General features: G+C 43.3%; 1 protein-coding gene across 7 annotated transcripts in view; it reads right to left on the bottom strand.

The window, feature by feature from the left end:
* Window positions 1-24,582, bottom strand: part of LOC101441550 (acyl-coenzyme A thioesterase 6) — a 123,466-nt gene extending 98,884 nt beyond the window's left edge. Inside the window, exons 1-3 of one of the 7 annotated variants that reach the window (XM_004455112.5) lie at window positions 17,463-23,011; window positions 12,038-12,240; window positions 2,578-10,138 (exon numbers count right to left, since the gene is read on the bottom strand). In XM_004455112.5, the coding sequence (XP_004455169.2) occupies window positions 9,533-10,138; window positions 12,038-12,240; window positions 17,463-17,967 (1,314 nt within the window). In that variant the 5' untranslated portion in view covers window positions 17,968-23,011 and the 3' untranslated portion in view covers window positions 2,578-9,532. Of the gene's footprint in view, window positions 1-2,577; window positions 10,139-12,037; window positions 12,241-17,462 lie in introns of those variants that run through there. The other 6 variants (XM_004455114.5, XM_004455113.4, XM_058293093.2 and 3 more) reach the window with 6 other exon arrangements.
* Window positions 24,583-25,205: the final 623 nt, after the last annotated feature.

Here is a 25,205-nt window from a genome sequence, read left to right on the forward strand (position 1 = left end):
TTTTAAATTTATTAATTCAACAGGTATTTGTTGTAGATACTTTCCAACCAAGTAGTACCACTTTTTATTCATTCTCTTCTGAGTTCCTCTTAAACACATTTCCCTCTTCCACCCCATTCATCTCTGGGTGACTTTGCACAAATTTAGCTACCTCCTCACAGTATTCTAAATTTAAGTCCATGATTGGAGGTAGATCTTCATAGTCAAAAATGGCAAAGCTAGAGTAGCAAAATCTCAACAAGCCATGAGTGTTGCTCAAGAGTCATTTAATAGTCTATTATGCAGCTGTAAGTAGAAATGAAGTCATAAAGCATACAACTTGGATGAACCTGGAGGACATTATATTGAGTGAAGCAAGCCAGACACAAAAGGACAAATACTATAAAATTGCGTTACTATGAACTAAATATATTGTGTAACATATTGTATTATTCCATTTGTATAAAATGTAAAAATATATGTAAATCAATTTATAAAGATTAAATTGGGTTAATAGTTACGTAGGGCTGGGGAAGGACTGCTAAAGGATGTGGAGTGTTTCTTTTTGGAGTAACGAAATGATTAAAAAATTTTTGTGGTGGTGAATATACAACATTGTGATTATACTAAAAGCCACTGATTATACACTTTGGGTAGGTCATATGGTATGTGAATATATCTCAATAAAACTATAAATAAATAGTGCAAGAATATCCTGAAATAGCAGCTATGTACAGCAGGGGAAACAGAGCTTGAGAGCTGAAGAATTTTCTTGTTTACTTGTCTGATTTTTTATTATTATTGAAATAGTGAAAATGCTCTAATAATTATTGAAATGATGACTACACAACTATGCGGTTGTATCAAATACTATTGATTGTACACTTTGGATGAACTGTATGCTTTATTAATATGTACCAATAAAATTGATTTGTTTTTAAAAAAAGAGTAATTTAATATTCCATCACCAAACATATCAATCAACCAGGAAAAGGACCATCTGCTATTAACCAGGAAAGGGGATTAATCTTGGATTACCTGACAAGATTAATTCAATCTTTTCAGCTAACATTTTCTAGATAAAATTCATATTGTATAATTTACTTTTTGTTTGTTTTCTAAACACCTGCTTTTTTTGCTCTGAAAAGAAAACATCTATTTTGGGTGAAATAGGTTCATTGTTGTACTTGAAAGAGACACCTGTTTGAAGCTGTAAATGTAAATATATATATTTCCTTCCCTGTGAGGAAATCAGTGTGAAATGGAAAAATTATGAAAATTTGCAACAAAGATGTAGAAAATGTTTTAGTGTGAAGTGTAATTCCTGCTAAATCTAAAAGCTCTGCAGGTTTTGAGTTATTAAAGTATACGACAATAAAAAAATGATACCCAACTTTAAAGGGCTCTGACTAAACTGTTTTAAAGATTTAATGAAGGTGTAATAAAAGTGAATAAAACCACCACACTAATGAACCGGGAGAGTCTACAGTTGCAAGCAGGAGAGTCCCTTTTGTCAGCCATATGGGATCGAAGCCCCCTCTCATTCAAGAGATGGAGAGGGCATCACCATCCCAGAGTCCTCAGGATTGGGGAATAAAATATGGACTAGAGGAGACTTACTGGTGTTCTACTAGACTTATTGTAATTCTAGCAATGGAAGAAATTATATCACTGATGTGGAGACAGTGGCAACTGGAGTTGCTAAAGGCAGGGAAAGGGATAAAGAGGTGTAATGTGGGGGCATTTTCAGGACTTGGAGTTCTCCTGAATGACATTGCAGGGACAGATGCAGAACATTCCTGCCATAACCTACCAAATGGACTGGGAGAGAGTGTAAACTACAATGTAAACTATAATCCATGCTGTGTAGCAGTGCTCCAAAATGTGTTCATCAGTTGCAATGAATTACCACACTAAATGAAAGAAGTTGTTGATGTGGGAAAAGTGGGGGTGTGTGGGGAGTGGGGCACATTGGAATCCCCTATATTTTTAAAATGTAGCATTTTGTGGGATCTATGCATCTTTTAAAAAGGAATAAAAAATATGTTTTAAAAACGTAAGATGAAAATCCAATGGATGTGTCATGATGATGGGAACGAGTGTTGTTGGGGGGGGAGAGGGGGGGTGGGGGGATGGGGTTGAATGGGACCTCACATATATATTTTTAATGTAATATTATTACAAAGTCAATAAAAAATTAAAAAATTAAAAAAATAAAAATAAAAAAAAATAAAAACGTAAGATGTGTGGAAAGGTTGTAAAATGTCAAACAAATAGCCTCCAAATGTTGGTCTGTTATTTCTCTTTCAACATTCCTATTTGAGATTGTATTATTTATTCACCATTCCAAGAGAAGAACTTCTCAGCCATTTGTCTCCTAGTATAGTTCAGATATTTGCCTCTGCTGTATTTCACATAAAGTTAAAATGCCAGATAAAGATTATAAGAGCAGAACAAGACTCAAGGACATTAGGACAGGAAGCAAATCAAGAGATCTAAAATGACAGGGCCAGAGGCCACTTTTAAGTTTTCAAATCTAGAAACAAACTAGGGTACCTCTAAACTACAAAAATGGAAAGTCGGATGTTTACAAGGTGGTTTTTTTGTTTTTTTTTTTTTATTAATTTTTTTATTTTTTATTGACTTTGTAATAATATTACATTAAAAATATATATGTGAGGTCCCATTCAACCCCACCCCCCCACCCCCCCTCTCCCCCCCCCCAACAACACTCGTTCCCATCATCATGACACATCCATTGGATTTGGTAAGTACATCTTTGGGCCCCTCTGCACCTCATATACATTGGTTCACATCATGGCCCATACTCTCCTCTATTCCATCATGTAGGCCCTGTGAGGATTTACAATGTCCGGTGATTACCTCTGAAGCACCATCCAGGGCAGCTCCATGTCCCGAAGACGCCTCCACCTCTCATCTCTTCCTGCCTTTCCCCATACCCTTTGTCCATTATGTCCACTTTTCCCAATCCAATGCCACCTCTTCTATGTGGACACTGGATTGGTTGTGTCCATTGCACCTTTATGTCAAGAGGAGGCTCAGATTCCACCTGGATGCTGGATGCAATTACAAGGTGGTTTTAACATTCATATTTCTGAGCATATCTTGATCGATGCTTTTAAAAAGTAGGTAACTTTCAAGCATTTCTGGATTTAAGATTAGTTCCAGAAAGCCTAAGGCAAAGCGTGAAAATGACATAATACAACATATAGACCCTTAGATCATATTTATTTAGTACACAGTTTCTGCCATTTAGGAGAATAGTTTTCCAACCACAGGATTCAAAATACTGACCTGAATACCACATTAAAATGACTGGTAATTTCTTATTTATTTTGTTTCAATTTAGTAATTTAATCCCCAGTGTGGAAAATTTCAAATAGCAGGTTTTGTCCCCCAGCTATGAAGATGTTTAAAATCTCTCATTTAAGAATTTTAGTAGTTCCTAAAGATCTTGGGGGTGAGAGGAGGGGATAAGGACAGAGCTAGATTGGGCTTATAAAAATGAAAAACATAATTATTTCATTCATTGATTCATTCGCTAAATTGTGTTTACAAGTTCCTAGAAGGCCAAAGTTTGACGCTCAAAGAGTTTGACCTGCAATCTGATTTTAATGCCACCTAGCTGTCATTTGGTTAAGAACATCTCAGGCCTCAGTTTCCTCCTTTATTTATTTTTAAGATTTATTCTTTATTTATTTCTCTCCCGTTCACCCCCCCCCCCGCCCGCCCCCAGTTGTCTGCTCTGTGTGTCCATTCACTGTGTGTTCTTCTGTGACTGCTTCTATCCTTATCTGCGGTACTGGGAATCTGTGTTTCTTTTTGTTGCCTCATCTTGCTGCGTCAGCTCTCCCTGTGTGTGTGTGTGGGGGGGGGGGGCCCTTCCTGGGCAGGCTGCACTTTCTTTCCCGCTGGGCGGCTCTCCTTAATGGGCGCACTCCTGTGCAGGGGCTCCCCTACGTGGGGGACACCCCTACGCAGAGGACACCCCTGAGTGGCACAGCACTACTCGCCCGCATCAGCACTGCGTGTGGGCCAGCTCCACATGGGTCAAGGAGGCCCAGGGGTTAGAACCTTGGACCTCCCATGTGGTAGGCAGTGCCCCATCCATTGGGCCAAGTCCGCTTCCCCCAAGCAAATTAAATTTACATGCTAAGCACCACTTAGTAGGAATGTTACCCCTGATGTCTGGCGAACTACGCAAATAATTAAGGCGATTGCCTTGTTCTCAGACCATAAATCAGCTAGCAAAGCAAGCAAGCCAGCTTTCATAAGCCTCCAGTCAATTCCGCAAAACCTCAGCAAAGCCCTCTGCGAAAAAGGTCTCAAGTACTGGAGGCAAGAGAACACGCTCCGCAAGCGGCCCCGTCGCAGGCAAGCGCCGCGCAGCTCCTGGGCGGAGGGCACGGGCGGGCGGCGGAGCGGCCCCTCCACTTCGAGGGGCCTTTTCATCATTCGCCTTGACATCTGTTTGAGGCAGATGAGATCTATCTCACGCTGGTGAGATCGCCGCCCAGTCCCTGGCCCAAGCCAGGTCCAGCTCCCCGCGGCTGTCCGCCGCGTGGCGGGCCAGCAAGTGGAAGAGGCGGTCTTGGAAGCTGACGGCCGATGCCTGCAGGGTCACTCGCTCGCCGGGGCCTAGGGGCTCGTCCGCTAGCCCGGTCTTGAGTGTGACAGTCAGGATCGCGGCCTTGTGGGAGCAAAGAGCAGATGTAAACGACCTCCAGGACCGGCCCACGGCCTTGCCACGGGGTGCGGAGGCCGCTGAGACTTCGACCCTGGCTAATAAGAGGGCGCACCCTGGCGCCTGGCAAACAGCCCACCCGGAAGGGCGGGGAGGAGCAGCAGGGTCTGAACCAGCCCAGCAAGGCTCGCGGGGCGGGGCCGGAAGGGGCGGGCCCGGAGGGGCGTTGCCCAGAGGGACAAAAGGGGTGGGGTGCGGACTACCAGGGGAGTGCGGGTGGTCCGTGGGACACTCTTTAGTGAAGGGCTGCAAACCGCACCGGTATAGAGACTCGAAGGTGGTGGTAGTTTTAGAACCTGAGAGACGCAGGTAGTAAATCTGAGCCTACTTCTCGACATATCAAGAATGAGAAGTTAATGATTTCTGACAGAAAATGCCGGCCGGTAGCTTTTTCCAAAATCCATCGCTGGCCACCAGGGGACACTGTTCCCTAAACCTGGTTTAGGACGACCGCGTATACCAAACTCCTGCCAAAATCCAGATTCCTCCCTTGAAATAATCTTTGCCCTAGATTAAGAAAGGCTGTTAAAATTTAAAAGTTTGAGATGAGGTACTGGATTGAACTCTTAATGATAGAGATTGAAGGTGGAATGCCCACAAAGCCCTAAAACAAGCCGAATTGTGGGGGTGGAGGTTATGATGCCAGGTTTCCCACAAGTTTGTTTTTTCCATTGAGAAAGCTGCACCATGAAATAATCTCGATTGTCCTTTGACCTAGCACAAGTATTAAAAAGTAATTTCTATGTGCAGAAACAAGCTTATAGTATGAACCAGGTGTACTACACTTGATTTTACCCAAGAAGCGATTAGAATGTAATGGCTTCTTTAAAGAGAAAGAGCGTTGAACCCACAAAATAAAACCATATTTTTCTAGTCATACATTCATTTGCATTTAAATGGCTAGAAAATGGTTCTGGTAAGATACATTTCAAGCTGATAATAGTAATTGTTCCTGGGAGAGGACTGGGATTGGTTAACAGGTTAAAATGTTCTTTTATCTGTATTACTTGAATCTTCTACAGGGAAGAATGGGTTCGTATATTGAATATGTAATTAGAAATTTTATTTTCTATAGAATTCTGCCTTAATTAAAATGCATTTATAACATGAGGATTATTAACCCAGGTGAAAATACTCTTTTAAACCGGTGTGTCAAGAAAGAGGGGTGTATAAATAAATCTAGAATTATTTTGGAAACATTCCCATTTTCAAATATCTTATCCCATTTACCCTATAAATGAAATCATAATTTTCATGAGTCCTGGTTTGGCGATCTGAAATATTTACCATTCAAAGCATATGCCCACCAGACTAAGACTTTCTAATTTAGGGCCATCGAACACCCTTTTCTCTGAAAAGTATTTGCTGAAGTCCTTCTGTCTTTGGATATACTTATTAGCAGATCCTGAGCGTTAGAAAAATAACGTAATATTTACTTCTGCCCCCAAACCCATCATTAGAGTGGCCATGCATATTGGATTTTGTGCATGCCTGTATGTTACCACCTGTAAACACAGAATGCCTTCTACAAACTTTTATCTTGCCCGGGTTCAAAGTTCATTTAAAATAAATGTGCAATATAGCTTAGTCATGAAATGTGGAAAGAATTAAGAAATTCTTGTATTTTTAGTTGGTTGAAATATGTAACAGGTTATTCAAATATTTTGAAAATTATCAGTTGATGGCAAAAACATGAGTTTGCTTTCAAAATTATCCTTTGGCCTTTCTCACTCTATTGGAAGTACAATCAAGGGTATTAGGTGTACAGAATAAGTGTTAAATTTGATTGTATTTCCTGGTTTGTTTTTTGTTGTTTTCTCTTTTTCAAATGTCTCCAGCTGAATTTCTTTTCAGTTTCAGCTGCTGTGAGCAACTAAGCCTCACGGAAAAGTTACTGACAGATTGTTACAGAGGTTTCTTTTGAAACCAAATCTTTGAGGCAGGTGACCACATACAGTAAACTCTGAGGGGAAAGTGACCAAATAACTTTAGTCAGTGTAGGGCATTTCTATATACTTTATTAATAAGAAAGAAATTGAGGTCTAGGGCTGTTCTTCTCTAGTGCTTTGATATATGGAGATGACTGGTCATCATCTTCATGCTTAGCTTTTGTTGCTACCATTTCAGCCCTCACTTTTCTCACACACACCCCAGCCACCCTCCTTATAACTTCTTCTTATGACCTCCATCCCAGGGGCATCTCTAGGATAGTAAGATCACCTGAAAATGAATTAAAGCAGAGGCTCCTAGAATTCACATTATAGAAAATTATATTTCATAATGAATGAATGCACTTGAAACAGATTTTTAACCATTGGTCATTATTAAGTTAGCTGTAAGGAACATTTCTTTTCATTAGTTAAGATCTATTCGCTTGCATGAACAGAGTCACATTGGTGAAAAATTTTATGTACTCAGTAAACCATGTGTCCTGAAGTCTCAGAAAAGCCTCCCTGAATTCAGGTCTGGTCTTTTGTCAGTCTACATAATGCCTAGTATACTGCAATGAGCTGGACCAGACTGGCCCCATATATTCCCTGTAGGAAGGTAAGAGGAGCAAATAGTGCTGGGAGGGACTTGAATTTGGCAGGCATAACATGACATACAAAGATTGGGGAGATGGCTTGAAAATCTGTTCACACCAAGGCAGTCCTCCAGGCAGGCAGTGTGGGAAAGGGTTAAATTTAATTTTCACAAAGCGGAAGCCAGAGCAGGCTCTGCCTGTCATGGAAGGAGGGAAAGGGTTTCTAGTAACTTTGGTGGTCCAAGAATTTGAAAAATGGCGCTGAAACAAGACAGGGCCAATGGTGAGTGCTGAGGGCAAGGCCAAAGCGAGGGGGACCAGTAGTGAAAGTGGCCCAAATTTGAAAAGTGGGCCAGGGGTGAAAGCAGGCACTGAGTCTGCCCAGACTGCCGGAATGTAGGGAATGCGGGAGCAGGGAATCAGAGTGGGAACAGCAGAAGTTAGTTAGATATCTCTGATAAGACTATAACCTCTGAAGTACCCAATCAATGGGGAATAGGGGAGGGACCTGCGTGTTAGGTTTAGGTTATAAATATCACTGTTTCTTGTTTGGCAAACCAGCCATTTTATCCAGGTCAAGTGCCGTTTTTTGCAAGATCGTTAATAAAATTCTTTTCTCCTCCACAATCAGTTGAACTTTTCTTTCTAACAGGCAGTACCATATAGTGACTGGGAATCCAGACAGATGGTCAACATAAAGGAAGTATATCAGCAGGTGATATAAGGTCCTAATCTTCAGATTGCGGTTCAGGGATAAGTCTTCAGTAGATATTCAGGGATGTGTACTAGCAAGAATGAGGCAGAGTCCACTCCTTAAGGGACTTGAGTGGGCAGGTTCCCAAGACTCAGACTTGGTCAGTTTATTAAGTCAGCGTTCTTTAGGAAAACAGAACAGACAGGAGATATTAGTAAATAGTATGAGATTTTATAAAATTATCTCACACAACCATGGGGATGCACAAGTCCAAATTCCATAGGGCAGGCGGCAAGCTGTCAAAATTCCATAGGGCAGGCTGAAAGGTCCTCAATGAGTTCCCCAGGAGATACTGGTGGTCTGAAGGAGAGATGGGAATTCTCTCCCTGGATACTGAAATCACGTCTCCTTTTAAGGTCTTCAACTGATTGGATGCTGAAGGCAATCTTCTCAGTTGATTATGGATATAATCAGGCATAGATGCAATCAACTCACTGATGATTAGTGTCTTGGAAATGTCCTTGTATTACAATTAGCCCAGTGCTTGCTTGACCAAACAAGTAGGCACATTACCTGGCCAAATTGACACAATAACCTCACCATAACAGTCAATATCTTAGTCAGCCAAAGGTATGCTGATGCAAAGTACTAGAACTCTGTTGGCTTTAATGAAAGGTAATTATTTGGGTTAGAAGCTTTCAGTCACAAGGCCTTAAAGGGTCCAACTAAATGTACCATAAGGGGCACCTTCTCACCCAAAGTCATTGGCCATGTATTGAAGCAAGATGGCAGGCAATGTCCGCAAAGGTTCAGCCATCCTTCTCAAGGCTCTGTGGCCCTAGCTTCTGATCTCAGCTGTAGGCTGGCATGAGGCTCGTCTCTCTCCCCAGGGCTCACTTCTTTCTGGACTTAGCTGCTCCGTTCTCTTCACAATGTTAGGTATAGACTATTAGGCTTATCTCTCTTCCTGGGGCCTCTGCTGTGTCTAATGAGCTGTCTCTCTCCCTCTGCTGTATCTTTTTCTGTGTGAGTGTCTACCAACCAAGGGCCCTACTGACCTGGATAAATCAAAGCACTAATCTTAATTTATTCAAGTAAACATGACCTTTGAATTTAATATAATCAAAGGGTATCATTCCCAGAGGAACCAATCAGTTTACAAACATAATCAATATCTCTTTTTGGAATTCATAAATAATATCAAACTGCTACAGTCAATTAGGGTCCAATGGGGATATGGGACTCCAGGGAAATATGGAAGCTCAGTTCTCAGATCTGGGGCATAAAGCTGAGGCCAGCTCAGCAACTGAGAGTCGGGCTAGCACTTTTTACATTTCCCTTCTTAAAGTTGAGGATGTCCTACAGACAAGATTATGGGTAAGCCTGCACATTGGGTAAAATTTGGGAGCAAGAGGAAATACCCAGCAGAGAAGAAATGAAGGCTAGGGCCTGTCAAGGAAGCTGAGCTGGTTGCTTTGTAACAAAAAGGTTCCTTAGGTGCTTTGGAAAACTCAACACATATTGTACAAATGGGATTTTTATTGATGGAATCTGGTTTATGGTTACAAGGTTATATTTTGCTGTGCTTGACAGGTTTTTTGCTATTGAGATGTTTATGAAAGAAAGTTTGAATTTGATGCCAGGCATCTACCTGTGCCCTTGAGTGGGCTCCTGACTCACCTCCAAAGAACACTGCCTGGCCCAACATGGCATGCACAGAGGCTATACGAGTCGGAAAAAAAGGTGGGTCAATACAATGACCAGTTCCAGGGTAGCAGATTATTTGGGGTCTGTCTTTTCCATGGGCTTGTAACCGTTCAGTGGCTATGTGAGCATAGAATTCACTCTTCCAGTTACGATCATCCTTGCCAACAATAAACAGGAAGGGGCCCTGAGCCTTTTCTAATGGAATGAGACTTTGGTGCTGGGAGTCCTCCCGCGGGCTGTCCCAAACATCCATACAATCTATAATGCCTGACTCAGTGAGCTTAAATTTACTTGGGTCAGAGCCAAGAGCTGGAATAGTCATATCCTTGTAATGCAGAGGTACTAAAGTGTTGGCCACACAGGCATTGATAAGTACAGTGGCTGTGATACCCTTCAAGAAGGAGGCCATTGAGAGACACAAATCACCTCCTTTGGAGAAGCCAAGAAGCCCAACACTAGGGCCTTTCACCTGAAGAGAGAAAGAGAGAGAGAACAATCCTGGCTTTCATAAATGAAAGATATAAACAATGATTTTATCTTCTCTAAATAGTTTTCTTTTTTTTTTCTTTTTTAAAGATTTCTCTCCTCTCCCCGCCCCCAGTTGTCTACTCTCTGTGTCCATTCGCTGTGCTCTTCTGTGACGGCTTCTATCCTTATCAGCAACACCAGGAATCTGTGTTTCTTTTTGTTGCGTCATCTTGCTGCGTCAGCTCTCCATGTGCAGCACCATTCTTGGGCAGGCTGCACTTTCTTTCACGCTGGGCGGCTCTCCTTATGGGGCACACTCCTTGCACGTGGGGTTCCCCTATGCGGGGAACACCCATGTGGCACAGCACTCCTTGCGCGCATCAGCACTGCGCATGGGCCAGCTCCACACGGGTCAAGGAGGCCCGAGGTTTGAACTGTGGACCTCCCATGTGGTAGGTGGATGCCCGATCCATTGGGCCAAGTCCGCTTCCTTAAATGTCATTTTCTTTCCTTATGCACCAATCCCCAAAGTTCAGGTATGTCTTCTAATAAATCAGTTTCCCAGTATACTGCTAATAAATATTTATGGAACCTGGGCCAGGAGTACATATGAAGGTCTAAATACCCCAAATGAACAAACTGTTAACCTTGATACATTTACTTCCATAACAACTTAGAAGGCCAGGCTCAAATTTAAAATCTAGAAACCCCTTGTAGTCCTGTACTGGAATGGCAATGGGGAGAATCAGTCCTCGGCCTCAACCCCTGGTTTCTAGCCTATCTTCCTTCTCTTCCCATCCCCATCTCCATCATGTACCCTTGAGGGACCTGTCGTATATGCAAGTAGACACCCCAACCTGCACAGGCAAGGCCTGGGAGAATACACACTGATGATCCAGGAAGAAGCATAGGTCCCAGAAGCAGGATCAGAATTATTTCAGGAGAGAATTCTGGGGTCCCAGGTCCCAAAGGCATGGGGGATAGGGATGTGGGTTCCAGGGAGATACATTCCCCTGACACCTGGGAATCCTTTCCCGGTTGGGTAGGGGTGCAGCCAAAGGAAGGCCAGAGTGTGACCATCTAAAACAAAGAGTCCAAGTTAAAAGTCCCTCTTGACCAGATAGAAGAACTGATAGCATACATGTTCTCTTCCTTTTCCAGGGCCATCTGTCCCTATGTAAACCATCCATCATACTTCAAGATCATCTAGGCTTTAGGGGCTCCACTAAAAGACAAGTCCTTGAACTCTAACAGAATTAGAATGTTTGGGTCTCTTTAAGTCTAATATAGCAAAAAGTAGTTATAGTTTTAATTATTGTCTTTCCAAATGTTTTATTTTTTCTATCATATAAGGACTTTCTTTACAAAACCATACTGCCATTATCACACAACAAAATTAATGATTCCTAATATCATCAAAAATACAGTCTCTGTTCCAATGTCACCAACTGCTGACAAATGTTTTTTTTTTTGGAGGTACCAGAGATTGAACTTAGGACCTTATACATGTGGAGTAAGCACTCAAACTACTGAGCTACAACTGCTCTGCTTCATTATTAATCTTATAAATGAGAAAATTGAACTCCAAAGAGAGCAATTCTCTATTCAGTATCATAGGGTCATTTGGAGGTAGATGCAGAACCAGAACTCAAAACTTACAAATTTTTAGTCCAGTGCTCTTTGAATTATGTCAAGAATTACAAAGAGCACTAAGCAATTAAGTCTTAAGGAATTGGAAAGAGACAGGTAGAAATAGAAATAATAACCTAGTAACTTCTGAAGGAGTCTTTGTGCCTGATAGCAGACTTCCAGCGCCACATCTCCTGGTAGTGCTCACAGATCCAGCTCTGTGACCCCTCTACTCCCTCTTCTCTGAATTGAGAAAAGCACCAGAACCCACCTTTGGATGCTGCAGCATGAAGTCCACAGCTTCTTCAAAGTACTCCAGGTGTATATCCTTCAAATATTCAGGAAGGTCTTCAAATCTGAAATAAGCCAAAGCAAGCATGGCAAAACCATGCCCTGCCAGGAGGCTGGCCCTGTATTCACAAAGACCACCGCCACTTCCAGACACATCAATGATTCCCGGGAAGGGCCCTCGGCCTGTAGAGCACAACAAACCATAAGGAGCTTTAGACTCTCAAAAGCATTCTTGGGTTCAGATTTTGCCATTCAGCAAAGAAAAGCTTTTGAAGCCAGGGCAGGTGGGGGGACAGTCAGTGGAAGGAGGACCCTATTTATTTTACTGTTGTTGTTTTTTTTTAAAAAAAAATAACGTGCAGGGGAGAAAGGGGAGGACAAAGTGCCACTTTTTTTTTCCTGAGAACTTTTCACACAAAACAAAAATAATAAATGTAATACAAATTAGAAATAATATATACATATACATTTTCCACCAAATTTTCTTTCTTTTTGTTCTCAAAAGAATATCTACTTGAGAATGATGCTTTGAGTGCTATAAAGATTTCTACATATGCAGTGGATTATAATATACTCCCCACTTCCTCACATCCTCTGCTCCAACCATAAAGAACACTATGCCCTAAATATGCCATGTTCTCTTGGGCCTCTGAATATTGATAGACACTGTCCCGTTTGCCTAGAACACTAGTCTCTGCCTCCTCCCTTCCATTTTGATCTGGCTTCCTCAGCCTTCAAGTCTAAGCTTAAATCTCCCTTCCTACAGGAAGCTTTCCTGGATTCCCACAAGGCTAAGCTGAGTCAGAGGGTTTCTTCCCCCAGTACCTTGTGCTTGTACTTCTCCTATCATACCATAATGTATTATAGGTGCAAGTATAATTGCCTGTTTACTCTATTAGACTTTAAAGTCTAATAAAGGCTGGTGAGGCCCATGCCTGACTTTGTAGTCCTTCACTTAATATATATTTGTTGAAAGATTGAATTCTTCCACATTATTTACAAAACCCTTTGAGGCAGAGAACAATAAACCTTTAATAGAAACCAGAGAAGCAGCTGTGGCTCAATCAGATGAGCTCCTGTCTACCGTATGGGAGGCCTGGGTTTACGTCCCAGCGCCTCCTTGTGAAGGCAGGCTCGCCTGCAGGCCGTGGAGCACTGCCTGGCCTGCAGAGGCCATGGAGTGCCAACTCAGCAAGATGACCCAACAAAGAAGGGAGACAAGTGAGAACAGAGAAAGAGCGTGCAGCGAATGGACACAGAGAGCAGACAGCAAGCAAGCCACAAGGGGGGAGGGGAAATAAAATAAATAAATACATACACAGAAGAACATGCAAAAAAAGCCACAAAGGTGGGGGATAAAAAAAAAAAAGAAACCATAGTAGACTCAGAAATCTTTAACACAAGACTGACTTGACTAGGAATATCAGATACCATGACAGGTGGTGAGAGGTTTTTTTGCTGTTGTTGCTGTTTTGTTTCATTTTTATTAAAGAAGTTGTGAGTTTAAAAAACAAGTGGGGGAAGCAGATGTGGCTTAAGTAATTGGGCCCCCATCTACCATATGGGAGGTCCTGGTTTGGTTCCCAGGTGGTGAGCTGGCCCATGGGGCAAGCTGGCCCACGTGAAGTGCCAATGCAACAAGATGACGCAAGAAAAAAGAGACACAGAGGAAAAGACAATGAGAGACACAACAAACCAAGGAGCTGAGGTGGCTCAAGCGATGGAGTGCCTCTCTCCCACGTCGGAAGGGCCCAGGATTGGTTCCTGGTGCCTCCTAAAGAGAAGACGAGAAGAGAAGACAAGCAGACAGAGAAAAAAAGCACAGCAAATGGACACAGAGAGCAGAGAGTGGGTGTAAGTGGCAAGGGCGGGGATAAATAAGTAAAATAAATCTTTAAAAACAATAACGATCGGGGAGCGGATGTAGCTCAAGTGGTTGAGTGCCTGCTTCCCACGTACAAGGTCCTGGTTCAATCCCTGGTACCTCCTAAAAACAAAAAACAAAAACAAACAAAAGAAATGAAAACCACCACCACAACAAAAAACAGTCGTACGTACCATACAGGATTCCCATATATTGCCCTACCACCAATACCTTGCATTGTTGTGGGACATTTGTTACAAATAATGAAAGAACATTGTCAAAATATTACTGCTAACTATAGTTCATATCTTACATTTGGTGTATTTTCTTGTTTGTTTTTTAATGATTTTTATTAAATCAATCAGTATGATTTATTGAGCTATATTCCTGGCATTGTGCAAGCCTCTAGGGCAGGGGTTCTTAAACTTTTTTGTTCCATGGAACCCCTTTTAAGTCAGGTGAAAATTACGGACCCTTTACTAAGTCCACACTATAGTGTATAATTTAATAAATATATCACACTGCACTAACATGTCCCTCCAAGAATGTCAAGCTCACAGACCCCTTGTGTAAGATCAAATTCCTGCCACAGGAATTCACAATTTAGTGAAGCAGTCACTAGTTAAAAATTGTGAATTGTTGAAGAGTTGTAAGAATAAGGTATGTGTGTATGCACGCATGCATGCAGGGGAAGGGAACTGGGGTAAAATATGGGGAATTAATGTTTAGTGGGTAGGTTTGGTTTGTAAAAGTTTTGGATGGTGGTGATATAACCAAGAGTTAAAATGTTAACAAATGATTATAGTTACTGAATCATATAAATGCATTTTTTTTTTACTTTCTACTATATTATAGAAGAGCCAAAAGTAAATAGCTGAAATTACTGAAACTCACTGAACTATAACCTAGATGCCATGATCTTTGACAATGATTGTATAATATATAATGTTTAACTTGTGACAGGTCCTGCTTGTACCCCCTTAATCCAGTTTTACAACTTGGGAGTCTTGAGATCACAAAGACCGACCCTTAACGTTTATTAATGAAGGAACTTGAGTCAGCTCAGAAGTAACCCTCCCTAAGCTATTTTACTGAGCAGAGCTAGATCTAATAAAATTGACACACCTGATATGTGCAGTAGCTTAAACCTTAACCTATAAGTAACCTATACCTCATTATAAGCTAAAAATCATGCCATCATCATGTTAAGGCCGCCATTTTTTAACATATATTCTGACTAGGTATGAAATCAATCTGCTCATGCTCAATAATTAGATCATCTCTAATTTAGTCATCTCAAGCCACTATACACATTATCTTAAAACCTACCTATCTTTTGATACTCTAAAGCTTTCAGAATTATTGCTGTTTGGGGAGACAGATTTTAGACCCATAGGTAATAAACTAGTTTTCCTTTGAAACCCTCTTGACTCAGGAAGTGGTCATTTGAGTGGATGGTGCAGAGAAACCTTGCTTTGATCGGAGTATTGGTGTTGATAACACAACTGTAGCAGTTTGATATTGTTATGCATTCCAAAAATAGATATTGGATTATGTTTGTAAACTGGCCTGTACCTGGGTGTGATTAAATTATGATTAGGGTTTTGACTGGGCCATGTCATTAGGGTGTTGAGTCCCCACCACTTGGTGGGCAGGGACTCACAGATAAAAGCAGAATTAGGAGGTTTTTGATGTTGGAGTTTGATGCTGAAGTCTTAAGCTGGAGCCCTGGGAAGTAAGGTCACAGAGGAAAGAGAAACAAGCCCTGGGAAGAGAGGAATGCTGAGTCCAGAGAGAAGCAAGACTCAGGAAGAGAGGAACCCAGGAAGTCTAAACCCTCACAGACATCGGCAGTTCTCTTGTTCAACATGTGAAAATAGACTTGGGTGAGGGAAGTATAACTATGCTTTATGGTCTGGTATCTGTAAGCTCCTAGCCCAAATAAATACCCTTTATGAAAAACAACTGATTTCTGGTATTTTGGATCAGCACCCCCTTTGGCTGACTAATACAACAACATGGTGAATGTAATTAACACCACTGAATTGTATACTTGAAAGTAGATAAAATGGGAAGTGCTATATTATATATGTTACCGCAAACTTCCAAAATAATAAACGGGTCTTTGTTTTTGAAGGATAATTACAGAATTCCATTTAGGGATATTGTGAGCTTTGGCGGTGCCAGCACTTCTAGATAAAAAGGGTTTAAGTCAGGAATTTGGTTGGAAGAGGTGGGCAAGGGGTCCTGTTTCCAGGTTGCTATAACCTCGGAAGCATTTTGTTTTCTCTTAGACCAGGGTTTCTCGGCCTTGGCACTACAGACACTCGGGGCAGGATAATTCTTTATTGTTGGGTGCTGTCCTGTGCACAGCAAGATGTTTAACAGCATCCCTGTTCTCCACCCACTGGATACCAAGAGGATACCCCGTCCCAGTTGTAACAACCCATAATACCTCCGTGCATTGCCAAATGGCTCCTGAAAGGGGAAGAGGCAAAATTATACCAGTTTGAGGACCAATCACTTAGACAAGTTTCCCATGAAGTGAGGGGACAGTCAGGGAGGGTTTTGTTTGTTTGTTTGTTTGTTTAATGCTTATGGGTCATTATCTGTGGGTTTTAGTCTCCTTGGAAGTTTGGTGTCAAAGAAGGCTGAAAGGGAAGTGAACTTGGCCTAACGGATATGGCATCTGCCTACCACATGGAAGGTCCGCCGTTCAAACGCCAGGCCTCCTTGACTCGTGTGGAGTTGGCCCATGAGCAGTGCTGATGTGCACAAGGAGTGCACTGCCACTCAGGGGTGTCCCCCGAGTAGGGGAGCCCCACGTGCAAGGAGTGTGCCCTGTAAGGTAAGGCGCCCAGCACGAAAGAAAGTGCAGCCTGCCCAAGAACATCAGGGCACACACGGAGCTCAGACTCAAGATGATGCAATGAAGGGAAACACAGATTCCTGGTGCTGCTGCTAGGGATGGGATGAGTCACAGAAGAACACAGTGAATGGACACAGAGAGCAGACAACTGGGGGGGGGGGGGCGGGGAGAGAAATAAAAAAATAAAAATAAATGGGAAAAAAAAAAGAGACACAGATTCCTGGTGCCACTGACAAGAATAGAAGTGGACACAGAAGAACACACAGCAAATGGACACAGAGAGAAGACAATGGGGCGGGGGCGCGTGAAAGGGGAGAGAAATAAAAATAAATCTTAAAAAAAAAAAGGCTAAAAAATCCCTTTCAGATCGGAAGAACCCATTGCCTAAAGTGAGACTTGAAACACAGCCGTGGACTTGGCACTTAGCCCAATAAATACTTGCTGAACGCACACTTTAGCATACAACTAGAGGAGGGACACTGCCTCTAGAAAGTGCCAAGAAACTTAGGAAAAGCTGCTTCTACCCAGAACCCGTGGATCTGGGCCACAGGGACCAGCTGCTTCTACCCAGAACCCGTGGATCTGGACCACAGGATCTGGACCTGTGGAACCACAGGGTAATCCCACAGCCACGTGAGTTCCCGGGTCAGGCAACGGGCCGCCTGGGCTCACCAGACTCGACTACGCTCTCTGGAGCAGCCCGCTGGACCGATTGCTCACCCCTCGGCAGGAAGAGCGTGGCGCGCACCCGGCGCCTGCGCACCGGCTCCCTCCGCACCCCGGGCGGCAGGAAGTCGCGCTCGTGCACCGTCCGGCACAGCAGCCGCTGGGGCTCAGGGTCGTGGCCGTCCAGCACTTCCAGCTCCACGGCGAAAGGCGTCTGCACATCCCGCTTCATCAGCTGCAGGAAGGGCTTCTCGGGCTCCAGGGCCCAGAAGAGCCCCATGGGCTCGAGCCCCGAGAAGCTGCCGCCCAGCGCGGGTGCGCGCGTCAGGTCCAGCTCGCCGGAGCCGTCCGCGAGGTAGCGCGCGTGGGCTCGGAAGAGCTCGCCCTTCTCGTCGCGCAGGGACGCGCGCAGCGTGACGGGCTGCCCCGGGGCCAGTCCGCGCACCGTGATCCGCACCGACTCGTCCCAGCGACTGCGGCCCGCGGGCTCCAGCGTCACCGAAGTTGCCATCCCGGCTCTGGCCTAAAAGAGGCGGGCTGAGCGGCGGAATGCAGAATCAGGCCTGGTGCCTTTCACCTTCCTGGGAAGCAGTCGTGGGTGGAGCCTTTCGCACCACGCAAACCGATGGGGCTTTAGGACATTCTCTAAACCGCTGGGTGAAGCCTGCTAGAGTTTGTGCAAATCCAGTAATTGGAATGAAGGAAAGTGTTAATTATTACCAATCCTACAATCCAGTGTGGTAAATGTCAAAACAGGTACAAAGTCTGAGAGCTAAAGGATTGGGAGAAATGCTGGCTGCTCCACGAATCTGGAGTTTAAAAGGGCTTCTCAGGTGATCAGATTACAGGAAGAGCGTGGCTTGTACAGGCTTCCTCCCTCTGCACCTGGGCGGCAGAGAAACCTGGCCTTAATTACTCTCTTACCACCCCAATCTCTTGCTTACCAAGCAGTATTTCCTACTAATAATGGTTCCTAAGACACTTCAAGAGCAAGTTAATGTGTGTCGGGTTAAGACCTACCTCGGTTCCAGTCTGACGGTACTGTTTAATAGGTAGATGATCTTTAGCAAGATACATGATTAAACCTCTGAATCCAGTTTCTTTATCTGTAAAAGCCTATTGTGAGGTCTAAATGAGCTAACATGTAAAAACACTGCAATCATTACCTTTCCCCCAAGGTGGGACATGATGAGCCTCCCTGGTGCGGAGGGATTACTACCAATCACTAACTGGAGAAGTAACTAGAAAGAGACCTCGAATAAAAGGGTCAGCAGAATATCTTAGCCTACATGTTGGATCAAGTGTGAAAAACTGCTCTTCGACCTTGAATAAAAGGGGGAAATGGCAAAGACAACTGAGTTGATACGGCTAAGAGTCTTCCAAAAAGAGACCGGAGGCCATCAGAGGGGTCGCGCTTATGCACACCTCAACAGGACCCCAGAAAAAGCCAAAGTAGATACAACCCTAGATACCGGTTCTCCTGAAAGCTATGGAGATCCACAGGGTATATAGTCATGGCAGATGGATTTGGAGCTCTGTGCCATGTCAGAGGGCCCTACTGTGGAATTTGTGCTCCTGAGTGTGAATGGAACTAGGCTCAGATGTGACTTTTCTACACATACCTCTTCTGTCACTTTAACTGAACCTGTGGTTGGTGCTAGGGATGGTCCATACTCAGGAGACTTGAATCTCTGGGCTGCCCATGTACCAGCTGGGCCCTGAGCCTCAGCAGAGTGGCCATTCCTACTCTCTGGTTCGTTGGTCTTACCCAGGTCAGCTAACAAGGAGGTGAAGATGGTCAACCACCACACCGGGGAATCAAGAGGGGCTACAGCTGAAAGCAGAGGAATTGCATTCATCATCCATGTGGAATCTAAGCCCCCTCTTGATCTAGACGTGGAGAGGACATCATCATCCCAGGGTCCACAGAATGGAGAAATAAAATATGGACTAGAGTGGACTTACTGATATCCTACTATAAAACTACTGTGATGAGTAATAGAAGAAATTTTAGCATGGAGGTGGAGAAAGTGGCCACAGTAGTTGCTGAGGGCAGGGAGAGAGTAGAAGAGATGTGATGTGGGGGCAGTTTTGGGATTTTGAGTTGTTCTTAATGATATTGCAGGGTCAGATGCTGGACTTTATATATCCTGCCATAACCCACTGAATGTACTGGGGGAGAGTGTGAACTACAGGGTAAACTATTATCTGTGTAGTGCAGCAGTGCCCCAAAATGTGTTCACCGAGTGCGGAGTGTGCCGCAATGATGAGGGAGGTTGTTGGTGTGGGAGGTATACAAGAACCTCTTATATTTTTTAGTGTAACTTTTTTTTGTGATGTATGTATCTTCAAAAAACTACAATTTATAAAAATGATGTGGTGGGGGGTGGGGAGCAGGTTATATGGGAACCTCTTATATTTTTTGTTTTTTTGTGTTTTAATGTAACATTCCTTGTGATCTATTAACTTTAATTGAAAAAGAAAAAAGCCAGTAAAGGAAAAAAAAGAAAGACGTTCATGAAAGGTGGCTGTTTTTTAAAATGTATGTTGTAAAAAATATGTATAATGTGATCTCATTTTTGTTTTGTTTTGTTTTTAATTTTTTTGGAGGTACTGGGGATTGAACCTGTGCCCTTATACATGGGAAGCAGGCACTCAACCACTGAACTACACCCAGTCCTGTGGTTTTTTGACTGAAAAATATTTATGCTTTTATGTGCATAAAGAGTTCTAGAATGATACAGAAACTCCTGAGTGGGACTGGGAAGTGGAGAAATGACTTTTCTAGGGATGCCTTCTTCTACTGTTTACATTTTTATTATAAGCATAAGTTTTATAATTTTTTTAATATAGAAAAGAATCACTCATTTAAAAAAAAAAACAAAAACATAAACCACTGCAATGATATACCTATAGTAAGTAATCAGTAAAAGAGTTATCTACTGGATAGCCAAATGCAAGAGAATAAGGTTGGACCCTTACCTCTCACCATATTCAGAAATTAATTCCAAATTTAAAGATCTAAATTTAAGAGCTAAAACTATAAAACTCAGAACAAAATAAACTGGAAAATCTTTTTTATTTTTAAAGATGTATTTTTTTTAAATTTATTTCTCTCCCCTTCCCCCCCCCCCCCCCGCCCAGTTGTCTGCTGTCTGTGTCCATTCGCTGTGTGTTCTGTGTCCGCTTGGGTTCTTGTCAGTGGCACTGGGAATCTGTGTCTCTTTTTGTTGTGTCATCTTGCTGTGTCAGCTCTCTGTGTGTGTGGCAGCACTCCTGGGCAGGTGGCGCTTTTTTTAGTGTTGGACAGTTCTCCTTGCAGGCGGCACTCCTTGTGTGTGGGGCTCCCCTATGCAGGGGACACCCCTGCATGGCACAGCACTCCTTGCATGCATCAGCACTGCGCATGGGCCAGCTCATCACACAGGTCAGGAGGCCCTGGGTTTGAACCCTGGACCTCCCATGTTGAGGGACGAAACGGGGGTCCCTGTTATGGGACGAGCGGGGTCCCTGTTGCAGGACGAGTGGGGTCCCGTTGTGGGACGAGAGGGGTCCCTGGCATGGGGAAGAAAGCCTCGTACAGCCGCTGAGGCTTCCCTCGGGGGCTCCGAAGGCGTGGAGGGCGCACGGCCCAGGAAGGAGTCGCGGAGACAGGCTGATGGCACAAGTCTGGTTTATTGTGGAAGGGGATGCAGATTTATAGGATTGGGGAGTGGTGTGGCGGGTTCTGATTGGCTAGGGCAAATGCTGTTTCCATATAAGGCAATGTTCTGGCATTGGGCTAGTGATTGGCCAGTAGAGTATGTGCTAACTCTTGATAGGCTGACACTGTTACTAAACTGATAGGTGGTTGTAAGCTGTTGCTGGGCAAACAGCGTACTAAGAGATTAGGTTTAAGGGAGGGGGGAGGGGAAGTGAGAGCTGGGCTAGGCCGAAGATAGGAAGGGGGAGGGTGGTGCCGGCTAGCCATTAGCAGCAAAGGCCTAGTCAGGCGTGGTCACCTTGTCTAGGCCCAGTGGGCAGAGGCGGTGTCACTTCTTGCCGCACTGTTTGCCACTGAGGCAAGCCAGGTGCCCCTCCTCCCACACCATGTGACAGGCGGATGTTCCATCCGTTGAGCCAAATCTGCTTCCCTAAACTGGAAAATCTTGATGAACTTGGATTTGGCAGTGACACCAAAAGCAGGAGCAACAAATGAAAAAGAAATAAGATTTCTTCAAAATTAAGAAAAAAAAATTGTGCAAAGGACATTACTAAGAAAGTGAAATGACAGCCCACAGACTGGGAAAAAATATTTACAAGTCATATCTTTGCTAAGGGCTTAATATCCAGAACATTTAAAGAATTCATACACCTCAACAACAAAGACAACCCAGTTTAAAGAATGGGCAAAGGATCTGAATCGACATTTCTCCAAGGAAGATATACAAATGGCCATTAAACACAAGCAAAGATGCTTAGCAGCATTAGCCATTAGGGAAATGCAAATCAAAACTACAGTGAGATACCACTTCACATCAACTGGGATGGCCATTATAAAACAGTGGAAAATAGCCAGTGTTGGCAAGGATGTGAAAAAATTAAAACTTTGGTACACTGCAGGTGAGAATATAAAATGATGGTGCAGTCACTGTGGAAAAGTTTGGCAGTTCCTTAGAAATCATCAGTAAGTTGATTACATGTAAACATGTACTATGATAGGACCCAGCAATTCCACTCATAGGCATATATCCCAAAGAACTGAAAACAGGGACTCAGATTGTACGCCAATGTTCATAGCAGCATTATTCACAGCAGCCAATGGTTGGAAGCAACTCAAGTGTCCACCAACAGATGAATGGAAATACAAAATGCGGTATATCCATACAATGAAATATTATCCAGCCATAAAAAGCAATGAAGTTCTGATATATACTATAGAAAACAAGCCTTGAAAACATTATGCTAAGTGAAATAAGCCAGGCCCAAAAGGACAACTATTGTATGGTTCCACTTACATGAAATATCTGGAATAGGCAAATCTATAGAGACAGAAAGTAGATCAGAGTTTACCAGAGGTTGGACGGAGGGAAGAATGGGGAATTATTTATGGGTACAGAGTTTCTGTTTAGGGTGATGAAAATTACGGAAATAGATTGTGGTGATGGTTGTACAACATTAGGAATTTAATTAATGCCGCTGAATTGTACACATAAAAATGGTTAAAGAGGTAAATTTTATGTTAATACATTTTTTATGACCAAAAAAAAAATAGACTGAGGCAAGGCCAGAAAAGAAGAACTGGAAGAATAGGATGAGGATAAAATATTTTTAAATGTAGTTTTTGGCTGTGTTTTACTATGTATCTGTGTATTAACTTGTTTTATCAACTTTATAAAGTTTTATGCTGTACGGTATACAAGTAAAATTTATATATATAAATAAAGTTTTCTTCCCCTGTAAACTAACAATTCTAGTCACTGGCCTTGTCAATATTAGGCTGTATAAGAGTTCTGACAGGAAATACTGGCTTACTCAAACTGGTAATTTAAGAAGAGTTTAATGAAGTGACTACTTGCAAATACATCGACAAGGTTTAATAAAGTCAACAAGAGTTGGTGCAGAACCCTGGGCCTGGAAAGACGTTACTATCCTAGACCTGAAGGGTCAAGGAGCAGAGGCAGTTACCATAACTTAGTTGCAGTATGGAGAGAACAGCCTGGCAAGAGCTGGAGTCTTCATAGTGGGAGGCAGGCAGCCTACCATAACCTGGCAGGAAGGAGGAACATAAACAGCTTGTCCTCAATTTCCTTTTGCTGCAAATGCCTTGGGAATACCTCTTTTTGGCTGAAACCAACCTTATGGGCCTGGAGTCTATACAGCTCAACATCCTTGAGCACAGAGCAGGATGCAGGAGGGTGAAGCATGTGGAGAATGCCCAGCAAATGAAAAACAACTTTGTTTTAGAGGTGGGAGACTCAAGCCCATGGTAGTTTGGTGCTCTTCCTGGAGCCACAGAGGATTAAACAAGCACAATAGGTTTGAGCTCACAGTTTCTCAAACCTTAGTGAGCCTGCCAGTCACCTAGGAGTCAAAAGATATCAGGCTATGGGAAGTGGTTGTGGCTCAACTGATAGAGCATCCGCCCACCATATGGGAGGTCCAGGGTGTGGTACCCAGGGCCTCCTGACCCATGTGGTGAGCTGGCCCACATGCAGTGCTGTCACCCATAAGGAGTGCCGTGCCACGCAGGGTTGTCCCCCACGTAGGGGTGCCCCATGCGCAAGGAGCACACCCTACAAGGAAAGCCACCCCATGTGAAAAAAAGCACAGCTTACTCAGGAGTGGCACTGCACACACGGAGAGCTGACGCAGCAAGATGGCACAACAACAAAAAAGTGGCACAGTTTCCTGGTGCTGCATGACAAGAATGTAAGCAAACACAGAAGAACACACAGCAAATGGACACAGAGAGTAGACAATGAGGGGGAAGGGGACAGAAACAAATAAAATAAATCTTAAAAAAAAAAAAGATATCAGTCTAGACCCCGGGTCTCAGAGTTCTGTGAGTGTGATGGTTAAGTTCATGGTCAGGTCATGGTGTCCATTTTTTGGTCAAACAAGCACTGGCCTGATTATTACTGTTAGAGGTTCCCTCTCTCTAGGTTTGTAATAATTAACAAGCTGTGACTCAGTTCCCCTGACATCCATTGAGGAAAAAAAAGCCCCCCCTCATAGTCTATGTGTCTGAAATCACGACACTTCCTCAAAGGTTGAACAAAGAAACCACATGGAAATGGGAGTAAAGGGAGATATAGACCTTCATTCCCTGCAAAGCAAAACAACACCTGTTCCTTCAGCATTCCAAGACAACATAACTGCCTAACCCACTGCCCTCTAGCCATACAAGGGAAAGTTTTTCACCTCTAGAGCTTCCTTTGGGCCCCTGCACCTCACTCAGACCCTCAACCCCCTCCTTTCATCTCCCTGCCTAGGAATGTACTATATAAATTCAAATCCCCCCTTTCCAGAAGTGGGCTAAAGTCTCTCTTCAGACCCCTGCCATGCTGGCAGGGAAGCTGAAGTCTATTCTTCAGATCCCCTCCATTGAGAGAGCTTCCCAATGAACTTTCTGCCTGCAATCAGTCTCTGTGTCCCAGTGAGCCCCACCCCCCCCTCCTTTTCTTCAACAATTACTGTGAGGATATTTCATGGATTTAAATCATCAGGAAATAGATTGCGTCTATGGCTGATTACATCTACAATCAACTGAGGAGATTGCCTTCAACAATGAGAGACGTCTCATCCAATCAATTAAAGGCTTTAAAAGGAGAAGTGATGATTTCAGCAATCAGAAGGGAAAATTTCCCTCTCTACTTCAGCCAGCCAGCTCCTCCTGGGGAATTCATCGAAAACCCTCATCAGAGTCCCCAGCTTGTGGCCTGCTCTATGGAATTTGGACTTGCCCATTCCCACAGTCACAGGAGCCAATATTTTAAAAGATATTTTTTAAAAATCTCATATTTGCATTATCTATATCTATATCTGTATCTATAGATATATATATATGTCCTACTGATTCTGTTTCCCTAGAGAATTCTGGCTAATAGAGTGAGCCCCCTTTCCACCTCCTGAAGTAACCGCTGCAGTTTAAATTGTTACAAGTTGTCCCATTTAGGGACACTGAAATTATAAAGAATTTACCTGGGCTGCTGCAGCAATCAGCAATCTAATTGCAATCTGCACTCAAGGAAGCAGGAAGGTGATTCT

Source organism: Dasypus novemcinctus, chromosome 3, assembly GCF_030445035.2.
Source record: "Dasypus novemcinctus isolate mDasNov1 chromosome 3, mDasNov1.1.hap2, whole genome shotgun sequence".
Taxonomy (NCBI): Eukaryota; Metazoa; Chordata; class Mammalia; order Cingulata; family Dasypodidae; genus Dasypus; species Dasypus novemcinctus.